At 43.6% G+C, this 14,040-nt stretch overlaps 1 protein-coding gene across 4 annotated transcripts in view; it reads left to right on the plus strand.

Moving 5' to 3' along the window:
- Positions 1-14,040, plus strand: part of pik3cd (phosphatidylinositol-4,5-bisphosphate 3-kinase, catalytic subunit delta) — a 66,857-nt gene that overhangs the window by 5,361 nt on the left and 47,456 nt on the right. For 3 of the 4 annotated variants that reach the window (XR_014554359.1, XM_083675196.1, XM_083675198.1), the window contains exons 8-21: positions 3,786-4,007; positions 9,350-9,446; positions 9,724-9,854; positions 9,991-10,041; positions 10,165-10,332; positions 10,460-10,581; positions 10,770-10,913; positions 11,029-11,128; positions 11,275-11,453; positions 11,558-11,667; positions 11,779-11,857; positions 11,970-12,137; positions 12,854-12,980; positions 13,814-13,959. Coding sequence is in view for 3 of the 4 variants with exons in the window: in XM_083675196.1 (XP_083531322.1) it covers positions 3,786-4,007; positions 9,350-9,446; positions 9,724-9,854; positions 9,991-10,041; positions 10,165-10,332; positions 10,460-10,581; positions 10,770-10,913; positions 11,029-11,128; positions 11,275-11,453; positions 11,558-11,667; positions 11,779-11,857; positions 11,970-12,137; positions 12,854-12,980; positions 13,814-13,959 (1,844 nt within the window). In the remaining variant the exon portion in view is untranslated. The remainder of the gene's footprint in view (positions 1-3,785; positions 4,008-9,349; positions 9,447-9,723; positions 9,855-9,990; positions 10,042-10,164; positions 10,333-10,459; positions 10,582-10,769; positions 10,914-11,028; positions 11,129-11,274; positions 11,454-11,557; positions 11,668-11,778; positions 11,858-11,969; positions 12,138-12,853; positions 12,981-13,813; positions 13,960-14,040) is intronic. The other variant, XM_083675197.1, reaches the window with a different exon arrangement.

The raw sequence follows: 14,040 nt of genomic DNA on the forward strand, positions 1-14,040 counted from the left end.
TTTCGGGTGTAGGAAGGGGGGTGAAATGTAAACGATGGGGTCATATGACCCTGACCACACATTTCCCATAATTCATCTGAGGCGGTTGGTTGAAACTCTTCAAAACAGGAAGTGGGGAGGGCCTATCTAGCTTTCACGTCTCACTCTGAGGCCTAGGTTCTTAGAAAAGGACAGCCTTCGCGCTCTTGCTCGCCGCTTTAACTTTTTTTAAAGAGGAGAGATGGGTGTAGTTACTATTGTAGATAGGGCATGATGGGTTTGACCTATCTTGAAACTTGTTGAATTTCTGCGCCTATACCCTAGCTACAACTGTGATGTTGTCCTGTAATCTGTAGAGAGAAAACCAAACAAATTTGGCAATAATTCATTCTGTTAAATTATTTGATATTCATCTCTTACTATAGCTTAAAAAAGGTTGTTTGAATATTGTTCCCACTTGGTGTGAGTTTGACATACAGGAACAACAGAGGGGCACATGGGAACAGGGGACTGGGTTAATGTTTTGTGTCTGTGTTTCAGCCTTTTACTAACCATGTTACTGTTTAGATTGGTTGTTAAGTGTAAGTGCACTTCCGGCCTCTACCTAAAAGCAGACAATGACTCAGAGTAAATTTGTCCTGTCACATAATTATCAGTCATGTCTGCTGTTGGCAGGCAGAGGTTGCCAAGACACCCTTGGGGAAAATATCCACTCATATACTTAGCAAATTTGGATTCAGCCCAACCTTGTTTGAATACCCAAGGTGGGCAATGAACTATTACTTGAGAAATTGCCTGCACAACATTGAATACATTTTTTCGTGACAAATAGACCCTAATATCTATCTGTATATGTCCATTATGCACATGCATTACTTATTGTATGAATGTTCAGACTTGGGGTCCTAAGATGTTTGAGATTGGTGTTTGTATTCTAAGTTAATACCTTAAATTATGCATTGATATTAATAATAATAATAAGCTTTTATTTATATAGCACCTTTCATACATAAGAATGCAGCTCAAAGTGCTGAAGAAAGAAAAAAGGAACAGATAAACAGATAAAAAAGGAACAGATAAAAAAGGAAAACGAGAACAACCAAAACATCAGCAAAATGCTGTACAATACAGTGCAAGAGCAGATCAAAAACAAAAACAACTATAACATAATTAATCAATACAATAAAAGTAGCATCATTCAATCTAGTTGCATAGATAGTTGATCAATACAATAAAATCAGCAGAGATAGCAGCATAGATAAAATGCTAATTGAAAGCTAAATTGAAGAGGTAGGTTTTTAATTGGCGCTTAAAGATGTTTACTGAGCTTGCTTCCCTGATTTCTTGAGGTACCGTATTCCACAGTTTAGGGGCATAGTTAATAAATACTGCATCATTCACCATTACACCACCACCAGCCTGAACCGTTGATACAAGGCAGGATGGATCCATGCTTTCATATTGTTTACACCAAATTCTGACCCTACCATCTGAATGTTGCAGCAGAAATGGAGACTCATCAGACCAGGCAATGTTTTTCCAATCTTCTATTGTCCAATTTTGGTGAGCCCGTGCGAATTGTAGCCCCAGTTTCCTGTTCTTAGCTGACAGGAGTGGCACCCGGTGTGGTCTTCTGCTGCTGTAGCCCATCTGCTTCAAGGTTCGACGTGTTGTCTGTTCAGAGATGGTCTTCTGCATACCTTGGTTGTAACGAGTGGTTATTTGAGTTACTGTTGCCTTTCTGTCATCTCGAACCAGTCTGGCCATTCTCCTCTGACCTCTGGCATCAACAAGGCATTTTCGCCCGGAGAACTGCCGCTTACTGGATATTTTCTCTTTTTCTGACCATTCTCTGTAAACCCTAGAGATGGTTGTGCATGAAAATCCCAGTAGATCAGCAGTTTCTGAAATACTCAGACCAGCCCGTCTGGCACCGACAACCATGCCATATTCAAAGTCACTTAAATCACCTTTCTTCCCCATTCTGATGCTCGGTTTGAACTTCAGCAGGTCGTCTTGACCATGTCTACATGCCTAAATACACTGAGTTGCTGCCATGTGATTGGCTGATTAGATATTTGCGTTACCGAGCAGTTGAACAGATGTACCTAATAAAGTGGCCGGTGAGTGTATGTACGGAACCAGCTTAGGATGCAATCAGAGAGACCAAATCAATCAGAGAGACCAAACCAGTTTTGAAGACGATTGATAAGGATCTGGTGATCAATTGTATTGAATGCTGCACTTAAATCCAAGAGAACAAGAACGGAGACCTTATTAGCATCAGTGTTTAGTCTGAGATCACTGACAATTTTAGTGAGAGCAGTCTCTGTGCTATGATTAGACCTGAAACCTGACCGAAACTTGTTTTCTTGTTTTCGTGTGGGAAGGAGTTAATTTGATTATAAACCACCTTTTTGAGTATCTTGCTAATAAAAGGGAGATTGGATATTGGTCTATAATTAGTTAGAGTCTCACTATCTAAATTTGATTTCTTCAGCAATGGTTTCACAACAGCTGTTTTAAAAGCATCTGGAAAAAAGCCTGACTCTAGAGATGTGTTGATGATTGTCAAGACAGGGTTTGCAACGCTGTCAAAGACTCGCTTAAAGAATGCAGTGGGGACAGGGTCAAGACGAGAGGTGGACGAGTTGCTCTCGGCTACAATCTTGTAAAGTTCTGCTGCAGAAATGCTTGTGAATTTATCCATTATGACATGCTTATTACATGTATTGTTATAGGGGTCACCAGTGTCAATAATCCCACCCCTAAGGCAAACTCCTCACATTTTGAAGCAGAGGCTTGTGAGAGAAAGTCAGTAGAAGGGGCAGGATTTAGCAGCTGGTTAATAGTTGAAAACAATATTCTAGAGTTGCCAGCATTGTCACTAATCATCTTAGAGAAATGTGTTTTTCTTGCTGTGCCTACTGCCTTATTATCGTCAGCTATTGCTTCCTTATAAATACCACAGTGAACCTGTAATTTGCTTTTTCTCCACTGCCTTTCCGCCAACCTGCACCTTCTCTTAAGCTCTTTAACAGAGTTGTTTAACCATGGAGATGTTTTCTCACGTGATATTATAGTCTATAGATATTGTTAAAGGCGTCCACCATTTCATTAAGCAAATAGGTTTGAATACATGGATCAAAAGAACTTATGATTTCTGTGAATTTATGTTCCGCCGAATCATCTAGGAATCGCTTTCGCACTATAATTTCCTTTGTCAAAGTAGTATCAAAAAACACGCAGAAATGGTCAGAGAGGGATGTTAGATACTAAAAGATTTACGACGTGCAGCCCTTGTGACAGCACCAAATCTAGCGAGTTACCATGTTGGTGAGTAGGTTGAATGACATGTTGAATTAGCTCAAAGCTGTCAAGTAGGCCTAAGAATTCAATAGTTTTGGTATCACTTTTTTTGTTTATATGAATGTTAAAATCTCCATTTAAAATGATCCTGTCATATCTAGTGATAGCAATAGATACTAGTTCAGTGAAATCCGATAAAAATAGTGATAATTGCTTTGGAGGCCTATATAGAGTAATGATAAGTACTGTAATTTCAGCCTTGAGTTCAAACGCAAGATATTAAAAGGAAGAGAAATTGGCTAAATTGTTCTTAGTACAAGTGAACTGGTTTGAGTATAAGACAGCAATTCTCTTATATGTATAATTCTCTTAATATCTCTTCATCAACATTACCCAGCAAATCAATGGGAGATTTGCACAACAACCTAAGTTACAGATACAGATCTCAAGCTAGGTTTCAGCCCTAAAGTCAGTTTTTGTGTGTTGGCGTCTCTCAGCTGGTGGTCCAGGCGGGGCTGTTCCATGGCAGTGAGCTGCTGTGTAAGGTGGTGACCAGCACGGAGGTGAGCGTGTGCTCAGAGCCCCTGTGGGACCAGAAGCTGATATTTGACATCAGTGTTGGGGACCTGCCTCGCATGAGCCGTCTGTGCTTTGCTCTCTATGCTGTCATCGAGAAGGCCAAGAAACCCCGCGGCACCAAGAAGAAGAACAAGAAAGCTGTAAGTCCTCAAGATGTTTTTTTGCTGTATATATTTGCAGCTACAACCGTGTTTCTTTTCATTTCTATTGATTTAAACCTTTTTGTGTGTGTGTGTGTGTGGGGGGGGTGCGTGTGCGTGTGGCTGCATGCGTGCCTGTGTGGGTGTTAGTCTACAGTATGTGTGAATTTGTTTGCAGGCCCAAACATATATGTTTCCTTTTTAGTATGTAGTGTGTGTGTGTGGGTGTGTGTTTTGCTGTTGGTGCAAGTGTGTTAAGCGGTAAGCCTGTGGTTAAAGTCTCATCCGCTTCTGCTCTTTTATCTGTATATCACTCCAAGGAAGGAAGAGTATAGCGTAAATTTCATGGCATTTTAAATTCTGTTTCTCAGTCTACAGACATTTATGTTGTACCCCACCCCTCTAGTTTGCACTTTTACTATGAAGACAGCTTCCTTAAACTGCTATTGCTATACTGTCTATTGCTATACTAAAGTCTCTGAGGCTTTTTGTAAGTGAAGCTATACATCTAATTTACTGACGTAGTAACTCTTTGTGGTGTATGTTAGACTACTATATCTCTTCATCAACATTACCCAAAGTTACTCACTGTATAATGTATGGTTTATGATAGCAGTTATTAAGTGAAAATGCAGATGTTATAACAACCTTACAAAGTCTCCTGTCATGTTACTTTATTGTTTTGATCAAGTCAGGTGATCATGGCATTGTTTGAAAGGTACTGTTTTCCATAGCTTTTTGGGAATGGTACATTTAGAGGTACATTACACAGGGCCCTCCCTCATATACATTATAGCTCATTATAGGTTCAGCAGCTGTTAGAGGAGAGTTCCCAGGTGTGCTGGAGGGAGTTAGGCCTCAGCGACTCTGCTTCTGCTTTCTGTGCCACTTCTCTCTTCTGTAATACCCGGAGGAGAAGTCCCCTCCACCAGACACCAGGAAGCCAGAAGTTGCGTTATTTTGGCTAGTCTTGCTCATTTGTGTCAACTTATTTTTGCTTGTTTTAGCAAGTTAGCAGCTGAGAGATGCATTTGACTATATTTGGTTTTTATCCCCTTAGCGTAAGAAGCTGTTTCCCCTTGACCATTTCCCATAGCTCATTTACAATTCTATCTATATCATTTCTGTCTGATTGTGCCACGAATGGATCTGCGTTTGTTTATGTTTTAGCATATATTTTTAAAGTGAGGGGATTCTGTTTGCCTTCATTACTTGAACTCAATGAATCCTTATCTTAGAATTCCACTGAAACTAAACATTATTTGGATGTTTGAAGGACAATTGAAATTCATGTGGTTTAAATATAAGATAATGGACATACATCTTGTAATTTACATTTAGCTGTAGACTTGCAGAATTTACAGTATGAATTGCCATTACAGCAATTACTGTCGGCCCTTATATGACGACCCATTTACCAAAGTGGAAACTTTAACATATTATTCTCTGTTATTTATTTCCATTATCCATTCAAAAGATTTAGATTAGATTAGATTAGATTCAACTTTATTATCATTGCACAGCAAGTACAAGTACTGAGACAACGAAATGTAGTTTGGCATCTAACCAGATAATAATAATGCAAATAGTGGCATAGTGCAAAAGACATGGAATTGTAGACAGTGCATGGTATTACAGTATAAGGTATTACAGTGAGTATAAATAAATGAATATAATAAGTGAATATAGATGAATATCAATATGATATGTACAGTTGAACAAGGGCAATAGGTCTTGAGGTATGTTACATATGTAAGATGTATAATTAGAGACCAATATAATAAATATGGTATGTGCAAACAAGCAGTAGTACAAAAGCTGAATTGAAGTCCTGAGTGTGCAGCCAGTAGAGGTATGGGGGGAGGGTACACTGATACTGGAAGTCAATGTTCGTCTTGCTGGGGGGTGAAGGGGGGTGGCTGGGCTATCGCCGGGATTCTGAATTCAGCAGAGTGACAGCTGCAGGGCAGAAGCTGTTCCTGAGCCTGCTGGTACGGGAATGGAGACTCCTGTACCGCCTCCCACATGGGAGGAGGGCAAACAGTCCATGACTGGGGTGAGAGGTATCCCTACTGATGCCTCGCACCCTCCGCAGACACCGCCTGTGCTGGAGGACCTCGATGGCAGGGAGTTGGGCACCGGTGATGTAATGGATATACTGGGTCTTCACCACCCGTTGCAGGGCCTTCCAGTCGGAGACTGCCATACCACACTGTGATGCAGTTTGTCAGAATGCTCTCGATGGTGCACCGATAGAAGTTGACCAGGATCCTAGGAGACAGATGGGCTTTCTTCAGTCTCCTCAGGAAGTATAGACGCTGCTGCGCCTTTATGACCAGTATGGAGGAGTTGATGGTCCAAGAGAGGTCCTTGGAGATGTGGACACCCAGGAACTTGAAGCTGGAGACACGCTCCACCTCCGTCCCATTGATGTAGATGGGGGGGTCTGCAGCCTCCAGCTTTCCTGTAGTCCACAATGAGCTCCTTGGTCTTCTTGGTGTTGAGGGCCAGGTTGTTGTTGACACACCACACCGCCAGGTGCTGGACCTCCTACTTGTAGGCTGGCTCGTCGTTGTTACTGATCAGGCCTACCACCGTGGTGTCGTCTGCAAACTTGATGATGGTGTTAGAGCCATGCACAGGCACGCAGTTGTGGGTGAAGAGGGAGTAGAGGAGAGGGCTCAGCACACAGCCCTGTGGGACACCGGTGTTCAGGGTCAGGCTTGAGGAAGTGTGGTTGTCTAACCTAACAGACTAGTGTCTGTTGGTCAAAAAGTCCAGGGTCCAGTTGCAGAGGGAGGTACTGATGCCAAGATCACTGAGTTTGATGACCAGCTTGGAGGGGATGATGGTGTTGAATACTGAGCTGAAGTCAATGAACAGCATCCTTGCGTAGGAGTTGGTGGGTCAGGGCGGGTCAGGGTGGATTGTAGTGCTGTGAAGATGGCATCCTCTGTTGACCTGTTCGGGCGGTAGGCAAACTGGTTGGGATCCAGTGTGGGGGGTAGGTGGTCTTTAAGCTGAGCCAGGACCAACCTCTCCAAGCACTTCATGATGATGGGGGTGAGTGCAACAAGGTGGAAGTCATTCAGGCCCACTGCAGCAGAATGCTTCGGCACTGGAACGATGGTTGCTGACTTGAGGCACGTGGGGACAACTGCCTGGGCCAGTGACAGGTTAAAAATGTCAGTGAAGACCCCGGCCAGCTGCCCAGCGCATGCCCTGAGCACACGGCCTGGGATGCCGTCAGGGCCAGCAGCCTTGCGTGCATTCACCTTGCTCAGTGCGCAGCACACATCAGTGGTGGAGAGTGTGAGGGGCTGGTCCTCTGGGTGGGGCTCAGCTTTGATGGCTGGTTCCTTGTTGTCCCGGTCAAAGCGAGCGTAGAAGTGGTTGAGCTCGTTGGGGAGGGAGGCAGTGCTGGTTGGGGATGCTGTGTTTTTGGGCTTGTAGTCCGTGATGGCCTGGATGCCAACCAAGAAGAACAGAGGACCATGCCTGGACCCCAGCCAAGGTTGGAGGGACACCAAAAGCCAGTTCCCCGAGACGATGCCCCTTCCTAAACACGGACAGCAGGAAGTGCTACAAGTGTAGCGAGCCGGGACACATTGCCTGGACCTGTCCGAGTCGTGATGTCCCGATGCCTTCGGCCTCAGCCAGTGAGGTAGCCACCAGGCATCCCTGCAGATTGCTGATGGCATGCTGGGCTGAGGAGAGTGGTCCTTTCCCTGTCACCCCGGTAAGGGCCAACAGAAAAGACACCACAGCATTCTTGGACTCCGGGAGTATGGTGACCCTGATCCGACCTGACTTCGCCCAGTCCCCAAACCTGATTGATACTGTGGCCATCACATGCATACACGATGAGACCAAGGACTACCCCACTACCCTCCTCCACCTACAGGCCACAAAGGGCCAATACACGGGACCAGTGGGAGTCGTCCCGAACCTGCCTGTGCCGGTCCTTATCGGGAGGGATTCCCCGATGTTCTGCCCACTGTGGGCCGGTATGTCCGGAGACAGGGGGAACCGAGGGAACCCGAAGGGAGGAGGAAGCCGAAGAGGTGTGAGGGCCATCAGAAGGAGTGAGGCTCAGATGTGTGGATTATAGGAAGTGGACCACCAGATGTCAACAGACCCCTGCTCTGAGAGTGACTCAGGAGAAGCAAGACGGGAGAAAGGCGAGTCTGGCCGACCTGTTCCTGGTGGAGGTCACATACCCCCATTTTGCCATAAAGAATAAATTGTTGTATCAGGTCGTGAAGAAGAACGACAAATGAGTTGTTGTTGGTGCCCCATCCCTTTGTGCAATCTGTCCTGCAGTTGGCGCACTCCCACCTTCTTAGGGCTCACCTAGGGGTGGAGAAGACATTAGACTGGATCAAGGCCCGATTCTACTGGTGTGAGAGAGCAGTGGAAGATTACTGGCGCAGTGGTGCCAAAACACTCCCGCAGCCCCTTAATTCCCCTACCCATTATTTCAGTTCCTTTCAGCAGGATCGCAATGGGACCGCTACCCAAGAGCACCTGAGGGCACCAATACATCCTGGTGATACTGGATTATGCCACCAGGTACCCAGAAGCCATTCCCCTGCGCACCATGGCTACCAAAGGAATCACACGTGAGTTGGTCATGCTGTTCTCCCGAGTCAGTATCCCCAACGAAATATTAACTGACCAGGGAACCCCGTTCATGTCACGAATCATGAAACTCATGAAAATAACCCAGTTGAGCACCTCAGTGTATCACCCGCAGAACGATGGATTGGTGGAAAGATTCAATCGGACCCTGAAGCAGATGCTGAAGAAGGTGATGGAGGCGGACGGAAGGAACTGGGGCCAACTACTCCCCTACCTGATGTTCTTGAGGCAAACCTGAGGAAGCCACCAGGGTTTGGGGGATAAAAGAGGGAGCAGGCTGCCCAAAAGAGAGGAAAAGTATCTGTGTGATTACCCGTAGTGAGTTGGACTGCCACAGAGAGAAGTGTGAGAATGTATCTGTGTGATTACCCGCTGTGACCTGGACTGTCGGATTATCCCCACTGTGTAACAAACTGTTTTGGCTGAGGACCCGCTTTTGGACTACCCCTGGATAATGGACAAAGGACTTTGAGTAAGGATTTTAGACTTTGAATAGATAGATGAATTCTCCCCCCCCCCCCCGATGTAAATAACCCCTAATAAACTTCCCAATTGCATTCGAATTGTACTTTGCGTGTTTATCAAACTTGGTGGTGTGGAAACCCCACACCCTTGAGCCTGCTACAATAGTTAGAGCCCCAAGTTAAGTGTTACATTTAAGTCATGTCTAATGAGTATCAACATGGTCCCTCTCCCACCAGGATTGTCCAATAGCCTGGGTGAACACCATGGTGTTTGACTATAAGGACCAGCTGAAGACTGGAGAGTTCCAGCTGTCTACTTGGTCTTCAGTACCTGGTACTTAGAGCTCCGTCTCAACCATGCACTGTAGCTACTGTACATCACCACTGCTGATGACTGCCACACACATTGGCAACACTACACTGCAAGTGTGAAACCACCCAAAGTGACACACACACACACACACACAGTACTGCGTAATGCTTACATATTCCATATCATTTAATGCATTGAGATTTGTGCTGGTGCTAATAACATTCTTGCCCAAAATGGCAACATGTATAAAGTTGTTGGCTAAGTTAAAAATCACTTGTGCTTTGATTTGTTATCACAGATGATAAAAGCGAGCTGTTGAACCCAATGGGCACAGTGGAAAAAAATCCCAACATCGATAGTGCAGCTGGACTCCACATTCGCTTTCCCAACATCAGACCTCACCCTCTCTACTACCCACCTCTCGACAAGGTACAACTGACTTATAATGTGCATTGCAAAAAATGTCTCTCAGTATTTGCGAAATAGTCATTTAGGTTATATACTCTTTAAGATATAACATGCTTGTTAATATATTGACACATTTGTGCATGTCACCTATTTTCAGATGGGTGAACTGGAAAGAAATAAGGAAAAGGTTATTGCCACTAAGGAGGAGGTAAGAAACTGCATGTTTGAAAGGTTTGGTTTCAATTAATACTTTTCTAACCACTTTAGATTTGCTCTATGCTGCTAAATGATAATCCAGGTAATTCAGCCCCCTGATTTTGACTCTCCATAGCACATGAAGCTAAAGGAGATAGTGGACAATAAGAATTACACAGAGATCTTTGAGGACGAGAAGGAGCTTCTATGGAAGCTTCGCATTGTGGTCCGGGATCGCTACCCTGAGAGTCTATCTAAACTTCTCCTCATCACCAAATGGAATAAGCACGAGGATGTGGCCCAGGTACAGTATGTCCAAAATTATCCAAAAATGTTGTAGACAGTCATGCAATAAATATTAGCACATTACCATCTTATCCATGACAAACCACTTTTCACAACCACACTTAACTCTGTTCCTATGTGTCCAGATGGTGTGTTTACTGTGTAAGTGGCCGGACCTCCCTGCTCTCCATGCCTTGGAGCTGCTGGACTACAGTTTTCCTGATCCCATGGTCCGCTCCTACACCATCAGATGCCTGAGGAAGCTGAAGTACAGTAACATTGATGTCAGAGCCATCTTTTGGCTTTCATCATAGTCTTACTGCTTTTTGTTTTGATAGGTGCTCAAACTGGTGAAGCTAAGATTGCTGAAAAAAGTGGTAGTCTACATTGTCCGTAATGATGACCTGTTTGCTTCTCAATGATTTCAAACCTAAGGAATGTCCTTTTCCTCCACAGAGACAATGACCTCCTTCAGTATTTGCTACAGTTGGTTCAGGTTCTGAAGTACGAGTCCTACCTGGACTGTGACCTGACCACGTTCCTGCTAGAGAGGGCCCTCTCCAACAAGAGGATAGGACACTTCCTCTTCTGGCATCTCAGGTAAGAGTTTGGCTGATAATTATGACTGTTAAAAATGAACTGACAATTGTATCTTAATCTAGAATGGTTGGGTGGTATTAGTTTAGTGTAACTGAAGCCTTTATCCTCACTGTAGGTCAGAAATGCATGTGGCCTCTGTTAGTTTACGCTTTGGCCTGATTCTGGAGGCCTACTGCAGGGGGAATATCTATCACATTAGGAGCTTAATGAGACAGGTGAGTAGTCCTACATTTTTTATACCATTCCTATACATTCTTACCTTTCTATTTGAACTCAATGGTGGATTCACTGCACATTCATTTAGTTTATATTTTGAAAAACCCCTTATCTGTCTGTCACTCTTTCCATACTCTCTCTGCAGAATGAGGCTCTGAGTAAGATGAAGACTCTGAATGACATTGTAATGTCAGGTTCCCAGAAGACGTCGCGGCAGCAGGTGACAGAAGACATGAAGTTGTGTATCAAACAGGAGTCCTACCAGGAGGCCCTCTCAGAACTGCTGTCTCCACTTAACCCCAACACCGTGCTCTCTGAGATCTGGTAGGTATCTCTCAAACACACACATTTCAGATTACTCTCTATTATAATGGTGTGATCAGCATTTCTGAAATTGTGATATTTGATGGGTGTGTGTGGTGTTGCAGTGCAGACCGATGCAAATTCATGGACTCTAAGATGAAGCCCCTGTGGCTGATGTACAAGAACAAATGTCCACAAGGGGATGCAGTGGGCATTATCTTTAAGAATGGAGATGGTGAGAGGAAATAATCCAGTGAACTGAACATTCCCAACCCATGCATGTACGAGCACACACTACATCTCATAACCACTACATTTACATTTCCTTTCTCAAACTGTCCTCCAGATCTCAGACAAGACATGTTGACTCTTCAAATGATCCAGCTCATGGAGATCCTTTGGAAGAAAGAGGGACTGGATTTGAGGTACAGTATATTAGTGCAACCGAGTTGAAAAGTTAATAAACTTTTAATACCCGCTGCATCAAATTGCTAGCTTTTCTGTGGCGTAGGTGGTTTACCTTCGTTTCTCTCAAAGGATGATCCCCTATGGCTGCCTGTCCACCGGAAACAAAACAGGTCTGATTGAGGTGGTGAAAAACTCAGACACCATTGCCAATATCCAACGCAACAACAGCAACAGTGCCGCCACCGCTGCCTTCAACAAGGATGCCCTGCTCAACTGGCTCAAGTCCAAGAACCCAGAGTGAGTTTGACAGTTTCCCTGGACAAGACCCATGACATTCCCTTAACTTAAAAGATGATCAGTAGAATTCATAAGTTACTGCTATTTAAAATGTTCAATTGCACCATCTCTGAGCCCAATAGCTGCATTTAACTAATGATGGTGGATGTGTTTGATGGGTGCTCATGAAGGAGACATTTAGCATTAGCTGAGTAGCATAGCATTGCCTCTCCCAGGCCAAAGACAAATTGTAAGGGTGGACAAAGTACAACCATGGCAAGATGTAATGTGAAGTGTCTAAGGATTGTTTTGGATCCTTAACAGGAGAGGTATGTGACTTTACTGAAGGTGTTTAAAAGTACTGTTGTCACAGGAAACCTTGAAATGTAATGAATAAACACTTTGACGTCATTTTGGCAAGTCAGGTACAGGCTATTGCCAGCCAAAACCGCTCCATATTAGTTCAATGCTGCAGAGCCTCTTGGATGAAATGGGAGGTAGCTGTAATTGTTTAACACAGCGAACCCAATGGACGTCTAGATTGGCCTATGGTATGGCTGGCTGTCAATCATCTCTTGCTCTCAGAATCAACACTGCAAATATTTCATAGAGCAGTGAGGAAATCCTGGTTCAATTATAGTGTGTGTGGACATGTGTGTAGACGTGTGTAAGGGAAAGGGTATCCTAACCATCAATGGACGAAATTAAGGGTTGAGACCATGTCACTTTTTTGTCAGCAGGGATAAACTTGACCAGGCCATTGAGGAGTTCACTCTGTCCTGCGCTGGCTACTGTGTAGCCACTTACGTATTGGGCATAGGAGATCGTCACAATGACAATATAATGATCAAGGAAACTGGACAGGTGATTATGAGTCTCTCATTTTCTTAATGTGATAGAATTTCTAGATTGTAATAGTTTTCTGCATCTAAACAGCTCATTATTTCACAATTAATGTTTTAATCATTAAGTAGGGAGGGTGATAAACTTTCAATCTTACTATATCATTTTCAGTATTTTCAGAATATTCTGTGCTATGTGAATCATATTTTGACTCTCCTCAACAATTGTTATATACTGTATAGTATAGTAGTATGTTCTACCACAAGATGGCACTTTTGTCAGATCACACATGCCATGATTTATAGCAGGACAGTAAGTGCAAGCAGGCAACAAATCTTAGCACACACTAGGTGTGAGTCAAATTAAAGTTTTTGGAAATCAAAAGTGGTGCATGATTTCAACAACAATATTGCTAGTTTTTAAAATTATGACCGCAGAGCTCTTGCTTGACTGGCCCGCCAGGAATTATTTGATAGTGACAGTGAGTGAAAGAGCAGGGTCTGCTTCTGTTGGATAAAATGAGACAAATCTCACATATATATTTTAATTAATCGGTTACCTATTTTAAAATAGGTTTGGATGCCTATGATTGACGAATCGATTTATCGAATAATCAAACCCATGCCTACCACACACAGTACTGCTGATATACAGCACATCAACTGCTCATCAAAATGGTACTCAACTGTAAATTGACCTCAATTGCCTAAGGCTACAATGCTATTCTTGAACAATGGTATGTTGTTTAAGCATTTTAGATGTTATGTTGTAACCACAATGAGTAGGTGCTGCAGTAAACATTTGAATTGTATGTAATGTTTAGCTCCTTCTTCACATCCCTGTGTGTTCTCCAGTTGTTCCACATTGACTTTGGCCACTTCCTTGGGAACTTCAAGAGTAAATTTGGGATCAACAGGGAACGCGTGCCTTTTATTCTGACTTACGACTTTGTTCATGTGATTCAACAAGGGAGGACCAACAACAGTGAGAAGTTTGAAAGGTGAAATAAGAAATCCTCAAAATGTCCAGTGCAGTTGTGTATGTTGAATTGTATATCCTTAGATGATTAGGTCAATGTAGA

The sequence above is a fragment of the Argentina silus genome (assembly GCF_951799395.1).
Source record: "Argentina silus genome assembly, chromosome: 8".
Lineage (NCBI taxonomy): Eukaryota > Metazoa > Chordata > Actinopteri > Argentiniformes > Argentinidae > Argentina > Argentina silus.